The sequence below is a fragment of the Phalacrocorax carbo genome, chromosome Z, assembly GCF_963921805.1.
Source record: "Phalacrocorax carbo chromosome Z, bPhaCar2.1, whole genome shotgun sequence".
NCBI classification, from domain to species: domain Eukaryota; kingdom Metazoa; phylum Chordata; class Aves; order Suliformes; family Phalacrocoracidae; genus Phalacrocorax; species Phalacrocorax carbo.
In genome coordinates, this window is record NC_087548.1 from 12,825,305 (window position 1) to 12,849,929 (window position 24,625).

At 43.5% G+C, this 24,625-nt stretch overlaps 1 protein-coding gene across 3 annotated transcripts in view; it reads left to right on the forward strand.

Moving 5' to 3' along the window:
• The window catches only part of UNC13B (unc-13 homolog B), a 219,221-nt gene extending 199,021 nt beyond the window's left edge, over positions 1 to 20,200 (forward strand). For 2 of the 3 annotated variants that reach the window (XM_064439130.1, XM_064439128.1), the window contains 6 exons: positions 5,219 to 5,275; positions 9,800 to 9,880; positions 10,254 to 10,401; positions 15,721 to 15,813; positions 16,930 to 17,089; positions 18,261 to 20,200. In XM_064439130.1, the coding sequence (XP_064295200.1) occupies positions 5,219 to 5,275; positions 9,800 to 9,880; positions 10,254 to 10,401; positions 15,721 to 15,813; positions 16,930 to 17,089; positions 18,261 to 18,546 (825 nt within the window). In that variant the 3' untranslated portion in view covers positions 18,547 to 20,200. The remainder of the gene's footprint in view (positions 1 to 5,218; positions 5,276 to 9,799; positions 9,881 to 10,253; positions 10,402 to 15,720; positions 15,814 to 16,929; positions 17,090 to 18,260) is intronic. The other variant, XM_064439129.1, reaches the window with a different exon arrangement.
• The last annotated feature ends 4,425 nt before the right edge of the window (positions 20,201 to 24,625 follow it).

Consider the following 24,625-nt stretch of genomic DNA (forward strand, 5'->3'; position numbering starts at 1 on the left):
TCTCACTTGTTTCTTGAATGACCCTGTCACTGCACAGTGCTTTAATGTCTGTTACTCTCCAGATTGATCTATTCCACTTAAATTAGCTCAGCCTGTTTTACACAGGGGAGAAAATCTGAGCTCTGCTCTTCCATTCCCTGCTGCTTCTAGAAGATTTTGTGTAGGGTGGGGCTCAGGTGAGAAAGCAGGCAGCTACATCCTGTGAAGGATGCAATGGAGATGGGGCAGTTTTACAGCCTCCCACTCTGATGACCTGAGCTGCCAGTGCCTTAATGACTTTCAGATGACTAGCTTCTACCTTTCTGAGCATTGACTGTCCGTGGGTTGTGGGATTAGGAGCAACATGATCTCCAGTAACTCATCGAGCAGTTCACACCTCACCAGTTTTAAGTAAAGATCAACATTTAATTAAACACTCTGTGCCTTGGATGAGTGGATATGCAAACACAGCTCTCTGGGAATCCTTATTTTGGGGTTCAGTGCACAAAGCTTGGGGATATTAACAGATTAGTTATACATTTCTTTCTCCCTCACTGCTTAGGATAAAACTATAGCATGCCATCAGTGACTAATCAGGTCAATGAAGAGTTGCTTAATTTACACGCAGATGATTCCTCTGGAGCCTCTCCTTTATTTATTTCACATGGTACGATGCAGCCATTCACATGAGGCTCCATTTGTTCTTGCTCCTGCTGTGCTTTTTTCTACTCGTAAGATTCCTCTTCACTAAATGAGAATGAAGTCCAGAATAAGAACAAAATTTTCTTTAAGCTGTGAACAGGTTTTACACGTGACTTCCAAACTGGTTCTTCTTCTGGCTCATCTGCAAGCAGCTCTGCTCCAGAGCTGTTCTGTGGTGGAGGAGAGTGTGGCTTTAAGAGGTTTTCTGAAACCTCTCTTAACTTGTGCTAGTTTAAATGAATCCTCTCCCTTGCACTAGCTAGGAGCCAAAAAGTCCAAGGCTGCCTCTGTGATGAGGAGAAAAAGCTTTCATAGCCTTGAATTAAATGATGGTCTATGAACTGCACAGGTGCCCAGATCTCTGTGCTGACAGGCAATTATTTTCCCTTTTTTATCCCCACTTTTATGCCTATTTTCTCAAAGTTTAATACATAACAATAGCAAAAAAAAAAAAAGTCTTTAAAAAGTTTTTAATTGGTGATAGTGAACATTGCCTGATGAAGGTTTTTTTTTAATTAATTTAAATGCTGCTAATAAATGATCAGATCTCATTGTTGTTGAATGTTGGAATTTAAAAAATCTGGGAATGGAATATACAATACCAGATGAACCTTCCTTGGACTGGTATGTCTCAGAAAAATAAGCCTGAACAATAATACGTTTTCCAAAGAAGGACTGGAATTCAGAAGACTTGCGGTAGGCTTTTGTTTCCTAACTTTGTCAGCTGAGCAGAAGGACGGTTAAGCTGTGAGAGTTTGAGCCTCTTGGAACATAAGTCAGTGCAGTTCTATTGGCTTCTAGCAATTAGACTTGAGTCAGATGATGATCCTTCTCTGAATGCTTTCACTGAGGGGGAAAAACAGACCATTAACAAGAAATTTAAAATCTTTGTGTTGTGGACTATAGATGTCTTTCATGATTCCAAAAAGTTTAGGAAGGTAAGACTAATTTCATGGGAAGAACCAGGAAAACCAGCACTAAGGTCTGTCCCTCCTCCTGCCACATTTGTGACAGAGCTGGGCAGAAACAATTCATAATAAGGACTTCATTCTTCCTCATCTTCCGTCCTTGATGTTTTAATCAGTTCCGTGGTGGGCAGTTTTTCTCAAAACTACCTGATACTTAAGTCTAATTGTTTTCTTTCCCTAGAGGCATACCTGGAATAAGTGCTGTCTGTGGAGCTTTGTGCTAAGTTTTCCATGAATAAATAACTTTTTTGAGGAGGTATCGCATCTTGTTTACAAGAATGCCATTTGGCAGAGGAGGGAGCTGTCCAGATTTTCATTAGATGTTACCAGCATTGATGACAAACTCAGTGTAACAGTAAAATAACTTCCTGCGGACACATTGACAGAGATTGGCACTGATTGATGAGGATTTTCTTAGCGGGCAAGAACTGAGGAGTAGTTTTCTGAGAAGCTTTGTTCCCTGAAGCATATCAAGTCACTGGGTATTGTTCAGTGTTACCGACCTGCTCTTCTTAGAAGCCTACAGCAGGGAGACTACATGCCTAGGCTAGTTATGCTGTTGTTCAAATTTATATATATATTTAAAAAGTGTCCAATGAAGGTTGAAAATACTGGATTGAGGGATGTTAATGTTAGCATGTTCTGAGACTGCTCGCTTAACTTTTTCAAAATTCAGGTTATAAAAATGTAAATTTTTTTTCTGCTTGAAAGATAGGCATGAAAACCTTAAGTTTTAAGACCCTCAAGTCAAGCAAACTTCGTGACCAATCATACAGAACAGCAGGCATATCTGTTGGGTACCAGAGCACTGCCTATCCCTTGTGGATTATTTGGTGTGGCCCACAGTGAAATCTGTGTTGCTCCTGGTGTGCAGTCATGTTCAACCTCGTTTGGTGGAAATACAGAGAATTTTGTACTCTTTCAGCTTAGAGAGTTGTACTCTAACGCTGCACGTTAGATATCGGCAGCAAGTGAAGCTCCCAGTCTTGTTTCAGAAGCTTTCCTTTATGGATGTGTTGTCCTTGCCTGCGCTTTCTTCCCCCCCAAGAGCTGTGAATTTAATCAATTATCAAGAACTTCTGTTTAGCTACAAAGTCAATAATGTTAATTCTGTATTGATTTGTATTCAACAAACAAAAAAGGCTGAGGAACAGTCAGGGTTAGGTGATGGTTACAGATAGAGCAAATCAAGAGGTTGTCTGTGCTTTCAGGTCACAGAGTCTTTCAGCTTGAAGAAATTTCTGAAGCTAGCAAAACTAAAGAAAAAGTATCTAATCTAAAAATTCACTTCTGGACTGCTGTTGTAATGGGCACCGTGTGTCCAGTGTCCCTAGGGTGTGTCTCAGTCTTTCCAGCATTACTGCTGTAAACTGTTTGCCTGCTTTCCTTCTGTAAAAGGGCACCTGATACCTCTAGCAACAAGCATATAGCACTTTTTTTTTTGCTGAGGGGAACCCATCAGTGGTGCTGATGTTAACTTTAATCATAGAAAAGAAAGAATTCTTTCAGCAATGATCTTTCCTGTAGAACCCAGTTCCCAGAGCCTTCTCTGCAAATGCATGTATGGGGTAGTTCCTGCTCCACAGACTACTGACTTAAAAGGCAACAAATAAACATATACTTATGAAGGCAGCAAAGAAAACAAACTGAGTGGCATGGGCAGGGGCAAATGGCAATATAATAATTCTGGTTTTACATCTTGCTTTGTTAGTTTGAGGGAGGGGAGTGGTCATGGCAGTTGTGGTTAAGTGGGAAGGTTAAAGACTGTTGAGATAAGAAAGGGTAGTAAAGGAGAGGGAAGGACAGCTGTGGAAAGGAGAATTGGATTTACTGGAGACTTCTGGGGGAATGTGGTCCTCATGGAGCCAGCAGTCCCCAAAGAAAATGACCTTCATCTTGTCCCAAATGTTTTCCTGAGCAAAAAAACCCTACTGGAAAGTGCCACCCACCACTGTCTGTCCCTGGAAGCTTAGTTCAGGCATTCAGCTGGGACATGCCCCAGGCACTTCTCAACTGATACCTGTGGTGACATTTACACATACTTTTAACGCTAGCCTCTAATGACCAATTACAAGCGAGAAGAACCAAAGAACATCTTTGACAGGGCAGCTCTCCAGACATACCTAAGGCATTTCTGAGAGGTAATAGAGGGGAGGTTTTTATTTAGGGAAGAGAGGACAACTATAGCTTTGGCTTGGTCCTAAAGCCCAAATCTGACTAGTCTAGGAGGGCTGAAGTGGAGGGCAAAGTTTCATGATATGGTAGATGCACAATCCATAGCCAGAATTACAGTAGGCTGGGGTTTTATTCGAAGTGGAGTAACAGGCAGTTGTGACTTTTAAAGGCAAGATTCAATGAATGAAAGGACTGAAGAGGAAGAAAATAAATTCTAACACACCCCATAAAACATCTCTGGGAGAAGAGGCTGGAGAACGTGTTGTTTGCTTTTGGCTTTCTCATTAAAGTTTGGACTTAACTTGCTAGGCAAAAGGAATCACAGAATCCCAGGTTGGAAGGGACCTCAGGGATCATCTAGTCCAACCTTTCTAGGAAGAGCAGAGTCTAGACAAGATGGCCCAGCACCCTGTCCAGACGACTCTTGAAAGTGTTCAGTGTGGCTGAGTCAATCACTTCCCTGGGGAGATTATTCCAGTGGTGACTGTCCTCACTGTGAAAAATTTCCCTCTCATGTCCAACTAGAACCTCCCCAAGAGCAACTTGTGTCCATTCCCCCTTGCCCTTTCCATGTACTCCTTGTAAAAAAGGAGTCCATCTTCTGTGTAGCTACAAATATTACACAACAGAGAAATGGTGTGGCGGGGAAAAGTAAAAATATCTTTGTTGTAACATTGCAAAGGAAGTATGTAAAAATCCATTATGCTAGAGTGTAAGTGAACTTGAAGCACGATTTCCTGTCATCAGGATTTATCTTCCTTTTTTATTTCTTAATTGGTCATACAGCATCAGGAACCCACAGTGGGGGAAGAGCAATTGTCAAGCTTTTGACATGTAAAGGCGATGCTGTCGTATTCACTGGACTTCGCCCATCTCTCGCACAAAAACTGATCAGATCCAGTTTTGTTTCTGATCTGATATATGCTTACCCCATGCTGTTGACTGGGCTCTACTTCTATAGAAGGATTGTCATCAATTGTGTAATCTTTTGCTTTGGCCAGTCTTACATCATCTTCACATGTATTTAGACTGACTTGAAACCTAGAGGAGCACTTGCAGATGAAGCCAGCGCACTGCCTTCACCCCCAGCCTGCGCAATCCATTTGAAGGCACATCCTGTTTGAACGGGTGGCTGCTGTAAGCAAGAGTGAACCAGTTAGCTGAATATTGTGCTCTGAAATAGCTCTTGATGTGATATCCACAGAAATGCCAGGTTTTATACTAGATAGTAAACTGGCAAGGAGTCAAGTTGTTGTGACTGGCCTTGGGGTAGTTATGTAAAGTTCTGTCTGTCTATGAACTGACTTGAATTGCTCAGAGGAAAAACATGAAAGGCTTGTTTATAATGTTTTTTTTTTCCCCTTCCTTTCTTTTCTAACTTCTTGCAATCATAGGGCACACAGTTGATTTTCAGTGCTGCTAAGGAACTGGGACACTTGTCAAAGTTGAAGGTATTGTTCTGCATGGTTTGTGTTAATGTCCATGTGTGTAAGCGTGGAAGCGTAGTAGCGCATAGCATGTCTTGTGCTTCCAGTGGTTTGTCACTGAATGCAGTTGCAGATAAATGCTTTTAAACGCATTAAATGTGCTTTTAATTGCATTCTGCTGACATTAGTATTGTGTTTAACTGTTAAATTTTATTGTGGGTTTAATCATCAAAGTAGTTCCTCTCTTCTGTAGATACAGTGATCGGTTTGCTATATCAATTTAAAACAAAAGAAGTGGAGTTCTCAATATCTGGCCAGTTCCTCTGTATCCCCATGTATAAAAGGGAGTGCCTTATGTGATCCTGATAATGAGATATCAGTCAGGAAGATAGTTGTGCTAGCTATTGATGAATTATATGAACTGTTACAAAAATAACTGTTGCTTATGGAAGAAAGCCTGCGTCTGTAAATTCCTTCTGCGTGGGCTCTCTTTACAGGCAAGCTGGCATTTAGCATGACGGCTATGTTGATGTGTTTTGACAGTGCGTGACATGACAGTGCATGACATGAGCATTACTAAGTGCACGCCACCTCATCATAACCCAATCAAGCATTAATTCACTGGTCACGATAGGAATGGTATGAAAATAGTGATGCCTTGCAACATTCAAATTATACTGTGTTGTGGTTTGACTTGTGGTACAAAACAGGTATTGTCCAAGACGAGGTCTAAATCTGAAGTGTTGCAGCGGACAAACTCTGCTGCAAGGAAGATTGAGCTGAACTTGAACTCCGTCTTAGAGCATGATCAGGGAAATCTTCCCACAGCAAAAGACATTCTCCTAAGTGATCAGTGCAGTTTCAAAATGCATTCGTCTTTCCCATAATATTTTTTTGTCTTGTGCACTTACTACAGCTGTCTTCAACTATCTATTTCTCTTGCCCAGCAGACACATTTTACATACACATGTTTATGAGCCAGCCCAGCATATAACTCATTTAAGGCAGTGCTTATTAGCAATCCTAGTAAGTGATCTGGACACGCAGGTTTGTCATTAGGTGCACATGGTTTTCTCCAGCTGAATTTTGAGGCTTTTACATAGCAGTTAACAGTGACATAACATCAGCCTTCAAGTGTGGTTCCCCAGGGGAATAGCTGTCACTGGTGCTGTGGGATGGCTCCGTGCACTCCCACGGGCTGTCCTCCCTGATGATTTGGTGGTTCCTGAGGATTGCACTACCTCCTCTGCTTCCTGCACTTGCAAAGCTGTGTTGCTTCCATGGGAGTAATGGGGAGAGAGGAGCATTGTAGCCAGCCTGGAAGAGTGGGAGCTGGACTGTAGCCTCCAAATGTGACTCCCTTTTCCTGTGAGTATCCCCTTCCCTATTCAAAAACATCAGCAAGAACACAGCATTTGGAGGAAGAGAAGACATCCCCACCTTATATGTGCACTCCTGGTATTAAAAGGGGAGAGACCTGAATTTGCTCCATTTCTTCTCCCAGGTTACAAGGACAAGTTTGAGCACAGATGACTGCGAGATCCTGTGGCTTGCTTGCATTCTTAGTGTAGCAAATGACATTCACTGTTATCTTTTACTGCTTGCATATGTTCTCATTACTGGGTTTTCTTAATGTATACAAAGTGCCTTTAGCCAGGAATGAGTTGGCAGCTTTGCTGGTTTCCATTCTCACTGGACAGATGAAGGCCATCCCTCAGCAGCGGCCTGTCTTCAGTTCAGTTACTCTAAAGCTTAACTTTGTTAACTCTGAACTGCATTTTTAGAAGTGCATGTAATCCGGCAAATCATGCAAGCCCCGGTGTGTGTTCAAGCCGTTATGTGCATATCCACATGTAGGACTACAACAGCACAGGTACAAAGGATTTTATATGTGGCAAGACAGGTGTACACAAGTATGAAAACACTCTACCACGTGAATTCTGGAGGCATTTAGTTCAGACAGATGGTGTGAACCAACATTGCATTCAATCATTTCCAGAAGAGTAAAGGTGTAAATGGTTTGGGTCTATGTAAGCGTTGTGGACTTTTTTTTCATTTGTCCTTATGTTTTTCCAGGCACATACAAGCTAACAGGGAAGGCCATGAGTAAATGGCTCTTCAGAGCCTCTCTCCTGTGCTTCTGCAGTTCCACTAAAAGCATGGGGAAATTATGGAATGGATTTTAAGCTTTATTTGTCTTATAACAGGGGAACAGAGCCCTAGTGAATCAGATAACTCAGCTGAAAACTGAGGCTGACAGACCTGACAAGCACAGGCTCTCATCCTGCTGACAAATCAATTTCACAGTACATTTTAAAATGCTCAGAAAACCAACCATATACCTGGCACCTTGGTGCCACATTTCTGCCTCCCATTTGTTATCAAACTCCTGCTCAGTTTGCTTAATAGCCCGCAGGTGGAGCAGGGAGCAGCAGCCTCCTCTCCTTTGCGCAGCCCCAGGGTAAGCAGCCGAGCTCTGACTGCAGAGGTTCTGGGAACACCTGTGGAGAATATAAGGAAGAGTCTGAGACACCAAGAAAAGATTTTTTTTTTTTTTAATGCTTCTTCTGCTTGAAGTTGCATAGTTATTTGATGTAAATATTTGTGGCTTGCTCCTGGCTGGCAATCTGGGAAGTGCAGGGTAGCACTCTGTGCAGTCCTTTATAGGAACAGTGTGGGATTTGCAGAGGGGCAGGTACACAGGGGAATGACAGTCGTGGGCTCCTCTGTGTGTAGGTGCAAGCATTACCAGTCCAGTCACTGGGTTATTTTTACATAACATGTTGAAGTAAATGGCACTGAGAAACTGTCATAGAAAGCAGTGATGTGTTGCTGTGCAATGACAGCATGGGCACCAGCGGGGTGACCACTCAGAGCGGGGCTGAGTGAGCTCTTTAGGTGCTTAAGAGAAAAATGTTGGCCACCTGGTTTCTGTCACAGTGTGGGGAACCTGGCAGGCAGACCTAGAAAGTCATTCCAACAGACATGAAAGTCACTCTGCCTTGGGGACACAGCTGCCCTGACTAAATTGGCCTGTCCCATAACGTGGCCTTCGGCTCCAGCTGATTGTGCACTTAATCTGACTGTCAGACAGAGGAATAATGTTTTACCCTCTGTGTACTGAAGTGTTAAGCCACATCATCTTCAATTGAATTACTCCCAGCTCATGAAGAAGAGGGAAGAGAGCTATTGCTCCCCTAAGGACAGCTTGTCGCAAAAAAAGATACTTTGCGGTTTACAGAGTACTGTGCCCCTGCACATAGCTTTGCAGACGGACAGGAGCAGCCTGTATGGGGAAAAGAGGCAAGGTGAGCTGTGTCTCTAGTACTCAAGAAAGCACAGTGCAAACTTGTCTGAGCTACTGCTGACTTGAGAGGCATCTGCTGCGCAGTTTAATGCAGTACAGTGCAGAGGTGCTAACCTTGTGAGAGCACGGCAAATGCCTAACACTGCACCTAGACTGCAGTGAGCCCCGTCGCCATCAGGCAGGAGATGGATCATGTTGGATAATGAATGAGAACAGCACCAGGCAATGTGAAGAATCACCAGGCTGCAAGATAGCCAGCAGGCTTATCAGTGTGAAATGCACACATGATGCCACACACTGTGCATGCTTTACTCAAAAGACAATTTGGTAGATGTGTGTCCTGGACAGTGTCTCTTATCAGAGGCTATGACGCATTTAAGGCAGGGATAAGTAGCCTTCGCCTGATTTGCCTGCATCTTTTTCATGTATGCTTCAGCACCCACGCTGCAGCCAGCTGAGCTGACCCTCCTGCAGCTCAGACAGTTAGAATATGGGTTTGTGCAAAGCTCTCACTTCCTAAAATGTGCAGGTTTTCCTTAAGACCTAGACTAAGCATCAGAGAGAAAGAGCTTAGTGAAATACCAAAGGGTGATGCACCCTTGTAGTCAGGCAGGGGGCTAACAGGGATATGCTCCTGCTGCAGGAAAGGGAATCCCTTCCCAAAGGATTTCTGGTTCTTTGCAGTTAGAGATGGTGGGTCTTAACGGGATCAACTTCTTTTATCAAAGGTGTTTTCTAGAACATGTTGCTTGTTTGTTTGCTTTTCTTCCTCTACACCAACAGTATGGTGAATTAGTGACCTTTGTATATGGAAGAATTAAAAAAAAATCCACAACCAAATCTCACAACTTTGCCCAATATCTGGTTCTCAGAATTCCTTGATTTAGGAGGTGTTTTGAGAGTTTTGTTGTGGCTGCTCTGGAATTATAGGGGTAGCAAGCAGACTCCTGTTCAGGTTTTCTGAGAGACAGGCTGGAATTTTAAATTGTCACTTATCTCTGTCCAGTTCCTTTCCTTATTTCTCTCTTCTGTGCCTGCAAGAAATGGAGAAAGGGGGTTTATTTTCAAGTTAAGCTGTAACAAATTACTCTGAGAGACTCCGTTAAGTGCTCCTTAAACAGCTGAATTAATGCTGTGGCCATGTAGCCACAGCATGACTCCAGAGAAAGATGTGGTACTGGGACTCCTTTTCCTTCAGTCTCTGACAGCATCCTCATGTCAAATATAATGGTTGTTTGCAGGATCATATGGTGAGAGAAGAAACTAGGAGTCTCACTCCAAAGCAGTGTGCGGTTTTGGATCTGGCACTGGATACTATCAAAGTAAGTGATTCCATTTCTGTCTCTGTCATCCCCTTGCTCCATCCCCGAATACTATTTGGGAAGATAGTGCTTGTCCTGGTTCAGGAGATGGCAGGAGTCTGTCGCTGCTGTGATACTGCCATGTTTGTGAGAACCTGAATAGGCTCAGATGACTGGCGTGCACTGGGAGCCAGCATAGTGATACTAAAGTGCTTGGAAGAGGAAAGCCATGAGCAGTTCATATCACTTGGTCTAAGTGCTGGATTTCCAGTTGCAGAAGCTATTTTGTGAATTTTTCCAGCTCTTTCCCATCCACAGACAAAATACCCCAGAAGTGTTGGTTGCTGGTTGCAATTTTTCCTCAGTATTTTTTCCTCTGTTTTTTTACTCTTAGCAATATTTCCATGCTGGTGGGAATGGCCTGAAGAAAACATTCTTGGAGAAGAGTCCAGACCTGCAGTCACTCCGATATGCTCTCTCTCTCTACACTCAGACCACAGACACTCTCATAAAAACCTTCGTCCAGACTCAGACAGCTCAGGGTAAGACTCGTTTGTGCGGTTGGCAAAGTTGAAAGGAACTATCTTCTCTGTTCATAATTGCTCTGTTTTGTACTGCCAGTTTGTAGAGTGCTTTTGGCAGTAACATTTCTGGAAAAATAACAGTGCAGAGCTTCTGAAACTGGGAAGAAGGGAAAGGGGGTTATATCCCACTCAGCAACTACATTTTGAGAGAGCAGAAATGTGTGTCCTGGGGTGTTTGTGGTCTTTTTTTCTGCAACCCTCATTTAACAGTCACATTTCACGAATTGAAGTGGGTGGGTGACTTAAAAGAATTGAAATTTGAAGTTATTTTACTGAGGCTTAGGCAGTGGTGAAAGACACCATTTCAGCAAGACACCACACAGAAGCTAGTTGGTGCCTGTGTCCCAGGCCAGCTGCCCACAGCCCGAGTAGGTCTGACTAAGGCTAACTGGCAGCAGCGTGATGAGTCACGGAACTACACGCTGCCTGTAAAGGGAAGTCTCTCAGGAGAGTAACAAAAGCACTGTTTTGTCTGTAGCCAGTACAGGACATGTGTGGGCTAGATGATTACAAATCATCATAACATATTAGTAAGCTGCTGGGATGTGTCACTGGAGTTCTTTGGTAGCTCTTTGGGAAGGTGCGACAGTGGAGCTATTTCACTGATTTGGAAGGGGTAGACAGGTAATCGCCTATCTTTCATTGCTTTCAGGTAAACATCTTCAGATTGTAGTACAGAATAATTTGGTGTATAGTCGGGGACCTTCACTGGCTATGAATCTCACTAATATCAGGAAGATGGAACAGATGCTATTAGAGGCTAGGTCAAAACTAAAACTGATGTTTTAAGTTTTCAGGCTGTTCAAATACAAGCCTTGACACTGGGCCATTACATATCAGCAGCAAAAGTCCTACAGCTCCATGAGGGTGTCTTTCTGCCACCTTTTTGCTTGGGGTTCTTTTTCCTTTAATCTTTCCAAGCCTGCATGAGCCGGCATCCCCTCAGACTGTACTAACTCCATCAGCATACTGTCACACTGAGCCCTGAAATCAAGGGGAAAGCACTCCCTAGCCAACAGGCTTTTCCCTCGTGTGCAGATGAGAATGTTGGCTACTGGCATTCCCCAACCAGTGGAAAAAGTACTGACAATCCTTGAGCAGAAAACCAAACCTTGAGTTTGGTTTCAAAGTTTTACAGTGGAAAGTTGAGTGTAGTTTTGGGGGACTGATCATCCCTGCCTTTAGCAGCACGATGTAGTCTTGCTTAGATTGAAATATACTGCATTAGAACACTGAAGTTAACTAAAGAGTCAGTGTGTGCCTTTGAGAGAATGGTCCTATAGCTGTGTCCCGGCAGAGCAACGATGACATCCAGTGGCCAGCCAGGTCAAAGACTGCTATATCCACAGGGGACTCCGGGAAGTTGGCTGTTGCCATTACACAAACAGTTTTTAACCAGGAACTTGTGAAAACACACTGTGTTTTCACATCTTTGCTGTTTGCAAGTGTTTCCCGTTATATATCCAGACCATGAATTGAAGCTAGTTTTTTATGTGGATCCTATTATGTTGTCGTGGTAATCCAAGGTATAAGGGTGCGTGCAGCACTGCTGTTCACACTCCATGCTGCAGTCAGGATTGTTTAAAATTAGAGGACGAAGATGCTCCGTTGAAGTTGCAAAGTGGCAAATTCAAAGCTGATATGAGGAAGCAGCTTCATGCAATGCACGACTTGACTGTAAAACTCCACTGAGGGCAAGTGTTTAGCAGATACACTAAAAGAATTGAATATAATCTGAGAGCAGCAGGAATATACAGAGTGGCCCCAGAAGTGTATGTGGATTGGGTATTTTTATTTTTTTTAAGAAGCTTAGAAAGAATTAAGCTCTAGTTTTAGGACATGATGCATTTGTTATGAGGTCATTGATTGTATCTCAGAGCTGACTGACATTTTTTTGTGGCTCATCTGAGCCACTTTAGGAGACAGGTACTGGGCATGGTGGGCCACTGAGCTGGTCCAAATCAGCATTTTCTACATTAGTAGACTTGGGAGTTTTGGACGCTGTTTGGGGAACAGAAGACTGGAGCTACACCACCTGTATTTGCAGGATCAGTGATGGAATATCTCTGAGAAAGGCATGACTTACTCCTGAGATTGGGGCTAGAAAAGGATATTGCTTGCATACACTTCTCACATACCCCTGTTGGTAGATTGGTTTGGAGATCCGCACACGCGTTGGAGGGACAGAAGGGGCAGCACTAGGATTTACAGCTGACATCTGCTTAGCAGAGCTCTCTGACTGATGTTTCCCTTTGCCTAAGTCAAGCTTCCCGCAAGGCTATGGGAGGAAATGGCTGCATGCAGAACTATTTATAAGCTGTTTGCCTCTCTTACTTCGCTGCTCAATAGTTGCACCTTCCAGTTTTTGAGGTATCTGTTGCCCTCATTTTCTTACTGAGCAGGCTTCCCTAGCACTATGCCGTTAAATGTTTGCCTTGCAAAGTTGGATTGGGGCTTGCAGTTCAGTTATACCAGCACAAATTCTGTTCTTGTTTTAACCCAGACGTTCCCTTACTAACAGACAGCCTTGCTCTCCAAAGCCTGTGTTGGTGCAGAAGATCTAAGAGAATATTTTGTCTATTAAGAGCTAGAATATTTATCTTGTATTTGTTTAAGTACCACTGTTAATTGGATTGTAATTCACACTCTTCTCTCTTTATCCTGCTTGCTTCTTGCCTTTTGAATTCATGTCTCAGTGCATGATGGGAAAGGTATTAGGTTTACTGCTAATGAGGATGTTCTTCCTGATAAGGGTATGTTCAAGACTAATGTTGTTACCATGACAACATTAGCCAACTGCCATGCTTTTGAAGTCATCTTGCCCATGCTCAGAAACCTTTTCCAGAGACCCATTCCCCAAGCTCCCTGTAGAAGTGAACTTTCACTGAATGCTTGCATCCCACAGACGGAGCCACGGGTTGTGCGGTGTAGAGTTCTGTACCCTGCCTGAGAGCCTGTTCCCAAGCTTGAGATTTATTCGTGGGATGAGAAAGCTGTTTCAAAAGTGGATGGTTTTTTGAGAGATGCTATGGACTTGCTCCCCTACCCTTTACCAGGGGCTATGTATTGCTGTTTCAAGTCCTAGACTCGCATGCGTGTGGTCTGCTGAGACGTGCTGCTGCAATAAATGGTAATTTATGATGTGCACTCAAGGTTATGGCCGAGCTTGAAACATCTGGCTTGAAGGGGGATAGCTAAAAGTCTGGGTGCTCAAGAGACCCCTAGAAAATTAAGTCTTGTTCTGTTTCATCTCTCAATTTATTTTCTGCTGTCCAAAGTCTATTTGTTATCTTAGGTGAAATGCATCTGTAACACATTGCACGAGCTTAGTTCTGCAGTTTCACCTTCCAGTATCGCAATACCAGTGAGACTTTCATGTCAAGATTTAAATCTGCTTGTCACTACAGGTGCAAGTATGTGTATATACACATTTGTACATGATCAGAATGTTTTTCACTCAACATCCACAAAATGGGTTTTTGTCTCTGAACATTTCAGTTAATAGAACAAGATTTTTGTAGAAGACAAGAATGGGGGAGGGGGGCATAATCTAAATTTTGTCCCCGTCAGAGGTAATGGGATGATTCCGCTGTCATTCCCCTGAAGCATCAGTCTCTCCTCTATAATCTATTAATTACACTAAAGATAGTAAAATGAAGACCTGTTTGGCGGTTGATATTTCTGCAGGTGTGGCCTGATAAAATCGTCATACACTGTTGGTAATCTTGTCTGTTCCCGTGGAAAAAGCCGATGGTGTGAGTGTCAGACTTGCACTGTCAGATGGATCAAGTCAATAATTAAGCCTACCAATTTTAAAGCTCTGTGCTTATATACAGAAAAGAAGGAACGCTGACCTTCTAAGTGGGGAGAAAACAGAACATTCAAGATCATGCACAAATGTTACAGCCTAGAGGCTGTTTATTGTACTCAGGTCAAAAATGAGAATCTACCCTAAGATAATAATTTGAGGTTCTGTTAGGTTTGCTCAGATGCTGTTACTTGTATATTAATGTGACTTTTACTGCCAACAGTTCTGCACCATGTAATTCTCTTCAGAGAATTGCACAGATTAGCTCTCAAACTCCTGGTTTTTAAAGCAGTGTTTTTGCTACCTGCAGACTGTTCCTGTGAAAGCTGACATGTTAGATCTGTCTAATCAAAATGTTTGTTTAATTATATCCTTCAAGCTCTGTGTCTTGAATTTCAAACACACCAAGTTTTTAACGTAGTAATGTGTCTTAGCCTCAAAATTGGCAAAATAACACTGCTGGTCATAGGTACCCAATACAATTACAACAGCATTGCGAATTGTCAGCCTGAGATCAGACAGTTACCAAACAGAAAGTAAAACTGAGATTGGTTTATCGAAGACTTCATTTTCATTTTGCAAAGGACTGTTTTTCTGTAATTTACATGACATCTTGACTTCCCTGCTGCAGAAAATGCTATTTGCACATACTGCATGATGATTGTGATTAAAAGTTAAAAAGTTGAAAACATGATAATAAACAAATTGTGAAGTTCACGACATCTTCTCCCTTGGTTACAACATGTTATCTTTTCCTCTGTGAAGCTAATCTTGTTTTCTCCCTGGCTGAAAAGGATGAAGGGAGATAAGTATGCAAGTTATGAGTGCTTCTCTCTCATCAATTTTGGTGCACAACAGTGAAGGAATTCTCACTATCCTCTGAAGGGAAGCAGATAGGCAGTCAGGATGACAACTTTTATCTGATGTACAATGTGGAAAAAACTTCTTGGAGGGTGAGACTGCACGATAGCTCAGTGCAAATCACTAATATCATTGTCCTTTTTTTCCCTAAACTTCCTCTCTGGTGTAGGTTTGTGGTTTTTTTTGGTGTTGTTGGGTTTTTTTGTTCTCCCTTCTTCCCTGAGCAGTCAAGAATGCCGATGCCCACCACTGAATGCCTGCATGTGCACACGACAGCTTGGCAGGAATCTCTGAAAAATCCTTGCTCTCTGTGAGGGTCCATTGTTGAGCTTTAGGTCTCTTAAATTCTTCTAAAATTCTTATTAGTATTCTCAATAGGATGCAATCTTTATGATGGAGTGCAAAAAATGTTAGTGTTTATGCGTGTTGGGCATGCAAGCCTGATGTTATTTTGCATTACTGTTACATTATCCATGTTGACTGAAAAGCTGGCTATGGAAGGTGTACTGTGAAAATGCTGTTGTCTCGCTGAGGCCGTAAACCAAAGATGGGCACCAATACACAATAATCTGTGTGTGCACGGGGGGCTGTCAATTTTCTTCCAACAGGCTCCGGTGTGGATGATCCTGTGGGTGAAGTGTCCATACAGATCGACCTGTATACCCACCCAGGAACTGGTGAACACAAGGTCACAGTGAAAGGTATGGCAAGGCATGTATTACTGCTCAGGCTCTGTGACTGTGTCGAGGCAAACCTCCAGTTGGCAGTCTTATATTTCTGTGTTAGCTCGTGTGGTGTGAAACCAGAATTGTTTTCTCTGTCTCACATCAGGAACATGCAGAAAAACAGCAAGTGAACTTGCCTGGTCCAGCCCATGACATGGCAATGTACAGTCCCTCTGGTTTTGGGCAATGATACACAGAGTAAACAAAAATCCAAAGATGGCTTTAACTAGCCACTACAGTTCAGCCTGTGCTGCATGCAGGGCAGCATGACTGCCCTGTGTTGCGAAATTGCTCGGTGTAAACCGAGAGATTGCAGAGCCAGTCAGAGTTCAGAGGCTCCTCTCCCCCATCCTGAAGGCCACACTGGTCCCTGAAGAGCTGCTCTGAAAATAACCAGAGCAGTGATTCATCCCAGGCTTCCTCTTCCTCCTTGGTCTCCTTTGCTTGAATACAGCATATTTAACTACTTTAATTTCCTCTAAAGATTTATATAAACAGCTCTTCAGGCCTCCCTTCTCCTGGCTAAATCTACACTGCAATGCAAAAACTGATTTTCAGAGCTATTTCATGTGCTTCAGCCTGCTCCCTGCAGTGACCTGAGAGAGAATGAGAATTAAAGAGCTAATAATTCTGGCTTCTGGAACCACCCACAGCTCATGGGCTTTGTTTGTCTTACCTGCAGTCTCATTTTCCTTTTCAGCAGAGGCTTCAATATTGGCCCCTAAAATGTCCCCCTTTTTTTTTTTCCATCCCACGCATAACGTAGAGTTAAGCACTGAAGTGGCAGGGCAGCCTGCCTGGAGCTGCATGAATGCCTGGGGTTTTTTGACTAATTTCTCGACTATGTATATGGCAAAAGCTAAGTGCTGCCGCAAGCATTAAATTCTCTTTACAGAACTTAAACCAGAGCAAAAAAAAAAGCTTATCTTTGTATTACAAAAAAGTCCTGCCCATGTGTGTTGGGACACTTGGGTGTTTTGAGCTGGACTTTGTCCTCTGAAACAAGAAATTAAAAGCAGAGCAGAAAGGTGTCCAGAGCAATGGGAACAGACAAGTATTTACTGTAAAACACATTGTGACTCTCTCTTCCAGTTGTGGCAGCCAATGACCTGAAGTGGCAGACATCCGGCATGTTCCGTCCATTTGTTGAAATCACCATGATCGGGCCCCATCAGAGTGATAAGAAGAGGAAGTTCACAACCAAGTCGAAGAGCAACAACTGGGCTCCCAAATACAATGAAACCTTTCACTTGTAAGTGTGAAAAATAGCAAGTGCAGATGCAGAGGACAGATAGGTTTTTCCAGTGTCCATGTGTCCATGAACAGCCTGCTCAGGGCCCAAAAAAGCACTTGAACCAGTAGTTTGGCCAAGTCTTTGGTGTCTTGGCAGGAAAAGCTAGATTGTGGGAGTTTTTGCTGTGGGTGGGATGCCGAGGTCTGTTCTATACCAGCAGTGTCCTTTGGCTACCGTCTGAAATGCATTGTTTGTCCTAACAGCATATTTTACTGTGCTCCATCATTTTAATGAACTTTGTATCTTTTATTGGTAGAGTTGAGGCTAAAAGTTCATTATGTATTTTTAGTTCTTTTAATCTTAATGTGTGTTTTTATCCCAACTTGAGCTGTGGGACATGCTTTCTGAACTTGTTTCTAAGGATACAGCCCTTGGGACTGTTAGTAAGTTGCACAGCTAAAATTGTGGTCTTTCTCAATGCGGAATATTGAGCTCTTCCTATTTGGCTTTCATTATTACAAAGGCATCTTCCTTCTTGGAAGGCTCAGCAAAGGGAGATACAGACCAGTGCTCACACAGCTGTACACTAAGAAAGAGAGGAGAAGAGATGACCAGTAAAAGACTGTAAACATCTCAGGGGAGAGGGACTGTCCATAGAATTTTTCTTTGATGTGAGGAAAGGAAGGCTTCCTCTAAGTAAAAGGATTTTGTCCCTTTCTTTTTATTGTTTTAATTTTAGAAACATCAGAAAGGTTGGGGATGTATTTCTGTTAGCTTTTGCTTTAATGGAAGGTTCTGAATCATTAACAAAGTCTTCATCTAATTAAAGTATTAATTACTAAAATGAAGCAACCCTGAACAGAAGCAGAAATGTTTAAAGTCATCTGAATTGAAGATCTATTAGCATGGCTTTAACGTTCTCTGCTCCTTTCATTTCACAGCTTAACACACACGCGCATGGAAGGGCGACTAGATAAGGGTTGTTCATTTTTTTCTTTTTAAGTAGCCGGGTTCTCTTTATCAGCCACGAAACAGCGGAAGTGCCCGTATGCCGTAGGTTTTTCCTTCTCCCTCTCTGACCAGGGTTTTCTGTAGAAAGGAGTTTTGTGTGGCTCATCTGAGCACTCTAGTCAGCTGCTGACACCTTTATTTTGCAGAGGAATTTACACATTCTGAGTTTGTTTTTCAGCATACTGGGGAACGAAGACGGTCCTGATGCCTACGAGCTCCAAGTCTGTGTGAAGGACTACTGCTTCGCTCGGGAGGACCGGGTGCTGGGGATAGCAGTGATGCAGCTCAGAGACATAGTGGACAAAGGAAGCTGTGCTTGCTGGTGCCCCCTCGGGCGCAGGATTCACATGGATGAGACTGGCCTTACAGTCCTGAGGATTCTCTCTCAAAGAACCAATGATGAAGTTGCCAGAGAATTTGTAAAGTTGAAATCTGAGTCCCGCTCCACAGAGGAGGGCACCTGAGCTGGGCTGTGTAATGTTCCCTTTTCTCTTCTGCCTTGTGCCAATATGTGCAAGTGTTCAACAATTCTCTTTTATTAATTACAAAAGGTTTTTTCATGTCGTCTTTGTCAGTTCCAATAGCGCACGTGTGCTGTACGGGAAACAAATCCATCAATCTGATGTGAATTATTTATTTTTTAGTAGCTGGGTAAGAAACTGTAGAGAATGAGACAATCTCTTCTTATTTAAGATGCAAATTCTGCTTTGTGTATATAAATTATTTTATATTGGAGGCTGGGTATGCTGGGTTTTGTTGATATGCAGCACTGTGATTTTATCCTCCGAAGCTGGCAGACGTTAAAAAGGTTCTACGTAATCACACTATGATACAAACAACTGTGTGGAAATGGGGAGAAGCATGATTTGGGGGTTTGGCAAAGCACGGTTCTCTCTCACTGAATTCGTGTACTGCGGAGCTGCCGGGGGATGTTCTGGCACACATTATACCAATGTCCCCGTGTGATACACAGCTCAACGTCTGCTTAAAAAAGAAGTTGCAAACTGCTCTGAAGATGCACACCAAATGAATGTATGACCATGGATGTGCTGCTGTGAGCATGGGCGAGGCTAGTGGGACTAGTGCAGGGGGGCCTAAGATCTCATAGCCAAAAGCTGCAAAGGCAACACACCAGGAGCAGACTGCAGCTGCCCTGCCGCTGTAATTAGATGGTCTAATTGTGTCTCGGAGAATATAAATCCCTGCGTGCTGCTGGGAATCCTGCATCACCAGTGCTGTAACACTGTGGTGCTGTAAGCTGCTGAACATCTCAAGTCACACTTTGGCTACCGTGACCGACACGGTAGGGAAGGGAACAACATCAGAGCCATGATAAATAACATGGCTGCTATATACTTTTTCCACTTCAATATTCTTTTGTTAGTTTTTTGACGTAGGATTGGATAATTGAATACTTGCAGGCTTTCTGTAGCATTTTGTTATCCTGGAGTAGCTGAGACCATTTCTCACTATGAACCCAGAAATGATGGCTCACTTGGGAGAGAGCAGCGCGTCTCTCCTCTGCAAGCGCGCAGTCTGGAGTACTGGTCAAGGGGCAGCAGGTTCATTCGGTTCTGATCTTGAAGTTGCTGGTAGCCGTGCTGCAGTTGATCCATGCTGACTGTCATTAATCTGTGATTTAACAATACCACTGAAAATATTTTTGCACTGTCTTAAAGAAGCGTGCTGGTTTCGTTTTCTTGCAAAGCGAAACACTGTCCAGAGCAAAGTGATTGCAGGGAGGTCAGAATTAGTCAGACTGAAAATTCATCAGCAGGAAGGTCTGGATTAGTGATTGCACCTGAGGTATGTTTGCTGGAGGGTTTTACTGTTTTGGGGATTTTTTGCTATGACTCTTGGGGATATTTTGCTGAATGACTTTTATTTTTATTTTTTTTCTATTTTCTCTGACACTTGTACAGCTGTATGATATGACTCCTGTATTTCATGGGCCTGCTCGTAGTGTTATGAGACTTCACATCTGCTTTGTTCTTGTCCTTGGTGTATTATAATAATGCTTTTCAAAACTCCATGCTATTTGTCATGATTTTGAATCATTGTATGTGCCATTGGTACGAGAACTATTAGTACAGTCTTTAATAAACTCTTTTAGCAGCACTTGGAGTCATCTGTTGAAGTGTAACTGTAATTGGGTTTGCTAAATCACAGAAGGCAGGATCGCTACTGCATCTTTACAAATTGCTCTCGTTTAGTAGGTAGATATTTCCTTGGTGCTGTAGATGCCCAGCAAGGGGTATGAGTCAGACAATTCCCCCCTCCTCCATGGTGCCTCTGACATCTTTCCCTGAGGTTCTTGGTTTCTGATAACACACTGAGACATCACAGAAAAGCACAGAGAGTAACTTACTTCCTATTCTTCTCCTATCTGGCCGTTAAGTTTCCTTTGTACTCTGGTAGCCTCCTGACGGTGCTGCACAGAGAGACTCAGGCAGGCAGTAGGATACTGCACAGGTAACACGTGAAGAAAAATAATTATATACGAAGCTTGATTCCTTGCTTTCAGTCTGATATGAGCATTAATACTCTGTAGATGGTATTGACAAGAGATGAGAAAATAAACCTTCTTGATATCAGGTAAACTACTCCTCCTCCTCATTTTTTGGGGATCCTGCCAATTTCCAGCAGACAAGCTCAGATAACTCAGAAACTCGTATTTCATGATGATGTGGGTCTCTGAATTTCTGTGATCCAAGAAGCAATTTTTTCCTTAGGTAACATATGCTGAGCAGTGCGAGTAACTTGGCTAACTCACAGTCCAGCTTGTAGCTGTGTTTCTATTCAAGTAAATTCCCCATGATGAAGTTACTGAGTCTGATGGCATATCCCATGTGATGTGTTTGAAACACAGCTCTACAGCCCCGCTTCAGTGCCAGGTTAAGTGGTACGCCGGTTTCCAACTCACTGGTGTGCTCACTTGTCATCGCTTCAGCGAGCGCCACAGTGGAGAGAAACCAATAAAGAGCTGTTCAGAGAACAAGCACTGCCTGTAACCATGGGGAAGAGGCCTGGGCAGGGCAAGAGTTTTGGCTGTTACTAACAAAGCCAGGAACCCCAGGCTTCTGAATATATTGCTTATCCACCAGCCTAGTGCTTCTCCTGCAAACCACGTTTGTGAACTTTTTAATCATAGAATCATTTTCCATAAGTGTTGTTTTGTAACATGTTTGCCTAAAACTGTCATCCCATCTTGCCTTGTTTCTTGGGTTTGTGTTAATTGTGATGCTTTCACATTTTCTTCCCTGCCTGAAAAATCAGCAGACTTGAGCTACAAACACTCGCTTTTTCTTGTACCTGTGGCAACCATACTGTCGTGCACATGGCTCTAGTCACTCTGTCCAAACGCTCCTCAAAATGACAGCTGGATATAGGATATACACTCTGTGTGTCAAATATGTGGGCTTACATAATAATAAATATATTAAATTAATAAATAGAATACATACTTTATATATATACACACGTGCTGGTGTACCTGAGGTGGAAACAGCTATGCCGAGTTGGAAAAGGCCGTTCCAAGAACATGGTGGCAAAGGCGACAAGCAGCAGGGAGCGCTGAGTTGCTGCCATCCTACGCAGGAGTCTGCAGAGTGGAGCGATGCTAACTTCAAGTGGGGCAGGAGAGAGGCGAGACAGGAGCTGGGTGCTGGAGGCACGTGGGTGAATTTTGCCGATGGTCTGACTCTCGCCCAGGGCCTTCCTGCTGCGTCTGCGGAACAGCAGAGTGATCACAAGCAGCTGTCCAGAGGAAGAGTAAGGATGAGGTAAACCAGTGATGCTTCCTCTGATGCACTTCAAGGTGCTGCCAATTTTTAGGTCAGGATATTCCTGACTCCATGATTTCTCTTCAGTTAGCCCTAAGCTCTCCTTCTCCTATCTCACCCTGAACCTCCAAAAATTTAGTTCCATGGATATACAATTTGTTGCACAAAGACCTGTAGTCCTTTGTTTTTAACCTGGTTCCAACTTATTCAGTTTGATGCCCTCCATTCTTGTGTTCAGAAAGATGCTGAAGTGCTGGTCCTACCCACCCTTACCTGGGCAAGGGAGGTGTTGTAGGCCTCTAGCATATCCCACCCTTTTCATTGCTTTTTGAGGCTGCAGTGTCCCAGTTTATTCAGTTATCCCAAACCTCAGATAATTTTTGCCCTTCTTGGAAAATTTTCCATTTATATGGATCACTTCTAAGCTGTGAGGACCAGGAATATGAGGACCAGAACAGTGTACAGCCTTCAAAATGTGGACCAGCTTTCGTGATGAAGACTTCTGAGGGTAGAAGTTCACTCCTAATCTTAAGAACAATAGTCATTAGTTCAAAAAAGCTTCCAGTCTGCCAGCGGAAGATAGTGGGAGGCTGCTGGGAGGACCAAGGAGCAGACAAGCTGTCAGATTTCCCCAGTGACAGGGAGATCTTTTGTAGGAACCCAAAAGGGGAAGTTTAAGAGGTTGCTGCAGCTTGGGAAATCAGCACTACTCAGAGCAAACCTGAGAGACAGAAGCCTACCCAGAGAGACTCAGGGGATGGTAGGGAGCTATTAACAATCAGTTTATTTCTAGCCTTTATTTGAAAAAGATCGGAAAGAGCAGAGACCCAAGGCGCAGGCTGGGGGGTTGGGGGGGAGGCAGTTTATCAAGTCCTCCTGGAAGAGATGAGCAAGCTGATGGTTGGAAATAAGAAGTCGGGCAGAGGATGTGAGGGGAGTGACTAGAACAGACTGAGAAGGCAGCTGGCACTTCAGGCATGGGTTTCAGTTTCCCTGTTTCTGGGCAGCAGCAGGGAGGGAGGTGGCAGTGGAGGAAGTCAGGCTGCTCGTGGGATTTCCTCCAGACGTGTCATCTTCCTCCTTTTCTACTCTTAGGCTCTCATTTCTTCTTGTCTAGAGAAAACTCTGGACTAGGCCTGTGAATGTGTGCGACATGGCTAATGAGGCTGGCGGTATCCCCTAGTGCTTGGTGGAACATAACGCCGTGGGTCTGAGCCCTCCCTGGATGTTGTGTCATAATCCCCCAAACTCTTCTTTTGAACCAGGGGTCTGGACGCTGGAGGGTTTTTTCCAGGACCTCAGTTCTCTGATACTTCAAACTACCTTCTCACTTGCTGCCTGTGATTTGTGGCCAATCTAGAAATACTTGTTCTTGCACCACAGTGTTGTTTATCATTATGAGGCCTCTTTAGTCGCTGCTGATGCTTGGATTAACATTGCCACCTCCACTAAACTTTGTTGTGCTAAACCAGACAAGAGATAGGTTTCTGCTCATAAGCAGTGCTCTCCATTTCCAGCCATATGTGCATAATTTCTTTGCACCTGCTCTAATGTACAGCCTTATCTAACATCACTTTTCCCTAGATTTAAGAAGGACTTCTCATCATCAGTCCCTGCCTTCGTGGCCTTCTCATATTTCTCAGCCCATTTCCTTTATGTCACCTCACAGTCCTTTTACTAACTCCAATCTCCTCCAGTTTCACCAAGAGCTCCCAACAGAAATTATGCAGTGGTTTTTTTGAGTCCACCTGTATTTGAATTGACAGATGTCCCTAGAATTAGATTTGCCCTGTTGCAACCTGTGGTAAGATTCAGCTGTTTCCCAAATGACGCTGAATGCCTCTTACTATCATGCGTTTAGTCCTGGAAGTGGCTACTGCTCCCAAGTCATCTCAGATGCAATGGAGCCAGCCTACACACGTGTACACCTTTGACAGATGAGAGCTGGGAAATCATTTATCAGAGCCAGGGTCAAGTTGGTCCTGCACATTCTAGCTTTGCCAAACCCACATTGCCTTTTGTCTCACTTTCCATCCTTCTTTTTATTATTCTTTCTTGTAAAATCTTGCATGCTGTTCAGGTCAGCCTAACAAGTTGGAAGTCACTTGGATATGTGATATATTTTGCACATTATTCTCTGATTACATAATGTCCACCATCACAGCTGAACAGACTCTTGCTGCCAAACTTCCAGTTCCACATTTTGATGTTGTCAGAGGCGTAGCACGGAAGCGATCCTTCCCTTGGGATCAGAGGGGTTTGAGCCCTCTGAACTTGTAGAGACTGTGGCACAGTATTTTCTTTTTCCTCATTTGCTGTTTCAGGCCATTTCTTTCTCTATGAGTGGTCCCTGTGAGGCCAAATTCTTCTTTTGTAGGACTTTTTAAATCTGCCTGTCCTTGACCACCACCTTCCTGAAAAAGAGCACATGACTGAAGGGACCCCAGAGTCCCTTCGAAGCCTGTCCCTCAGTCAGCCATGACCACGGAACAGGCTTGAGGCTCAGAATAGTCCCCACGAACACCAGCTCTGCTCCCCCTCAGAGCAGAACACCAAGGAAATCCTCCAGCATTACATCAGCAACCTCAAAATCTCAAGAAAGGAGAGATTGAGCAAGCCAGAACCAGAGCTCTGCAACCACCTTAGCAAAGTCCTCGCTCCTAAATGTGTCAAAGTCAAATACAGCCAGACAAGCAAGCAGGTGAACTCTGTCTCTCTAATCCCAGACCCGGGTGACATCTGTCAGTCTGACCTGGGGACT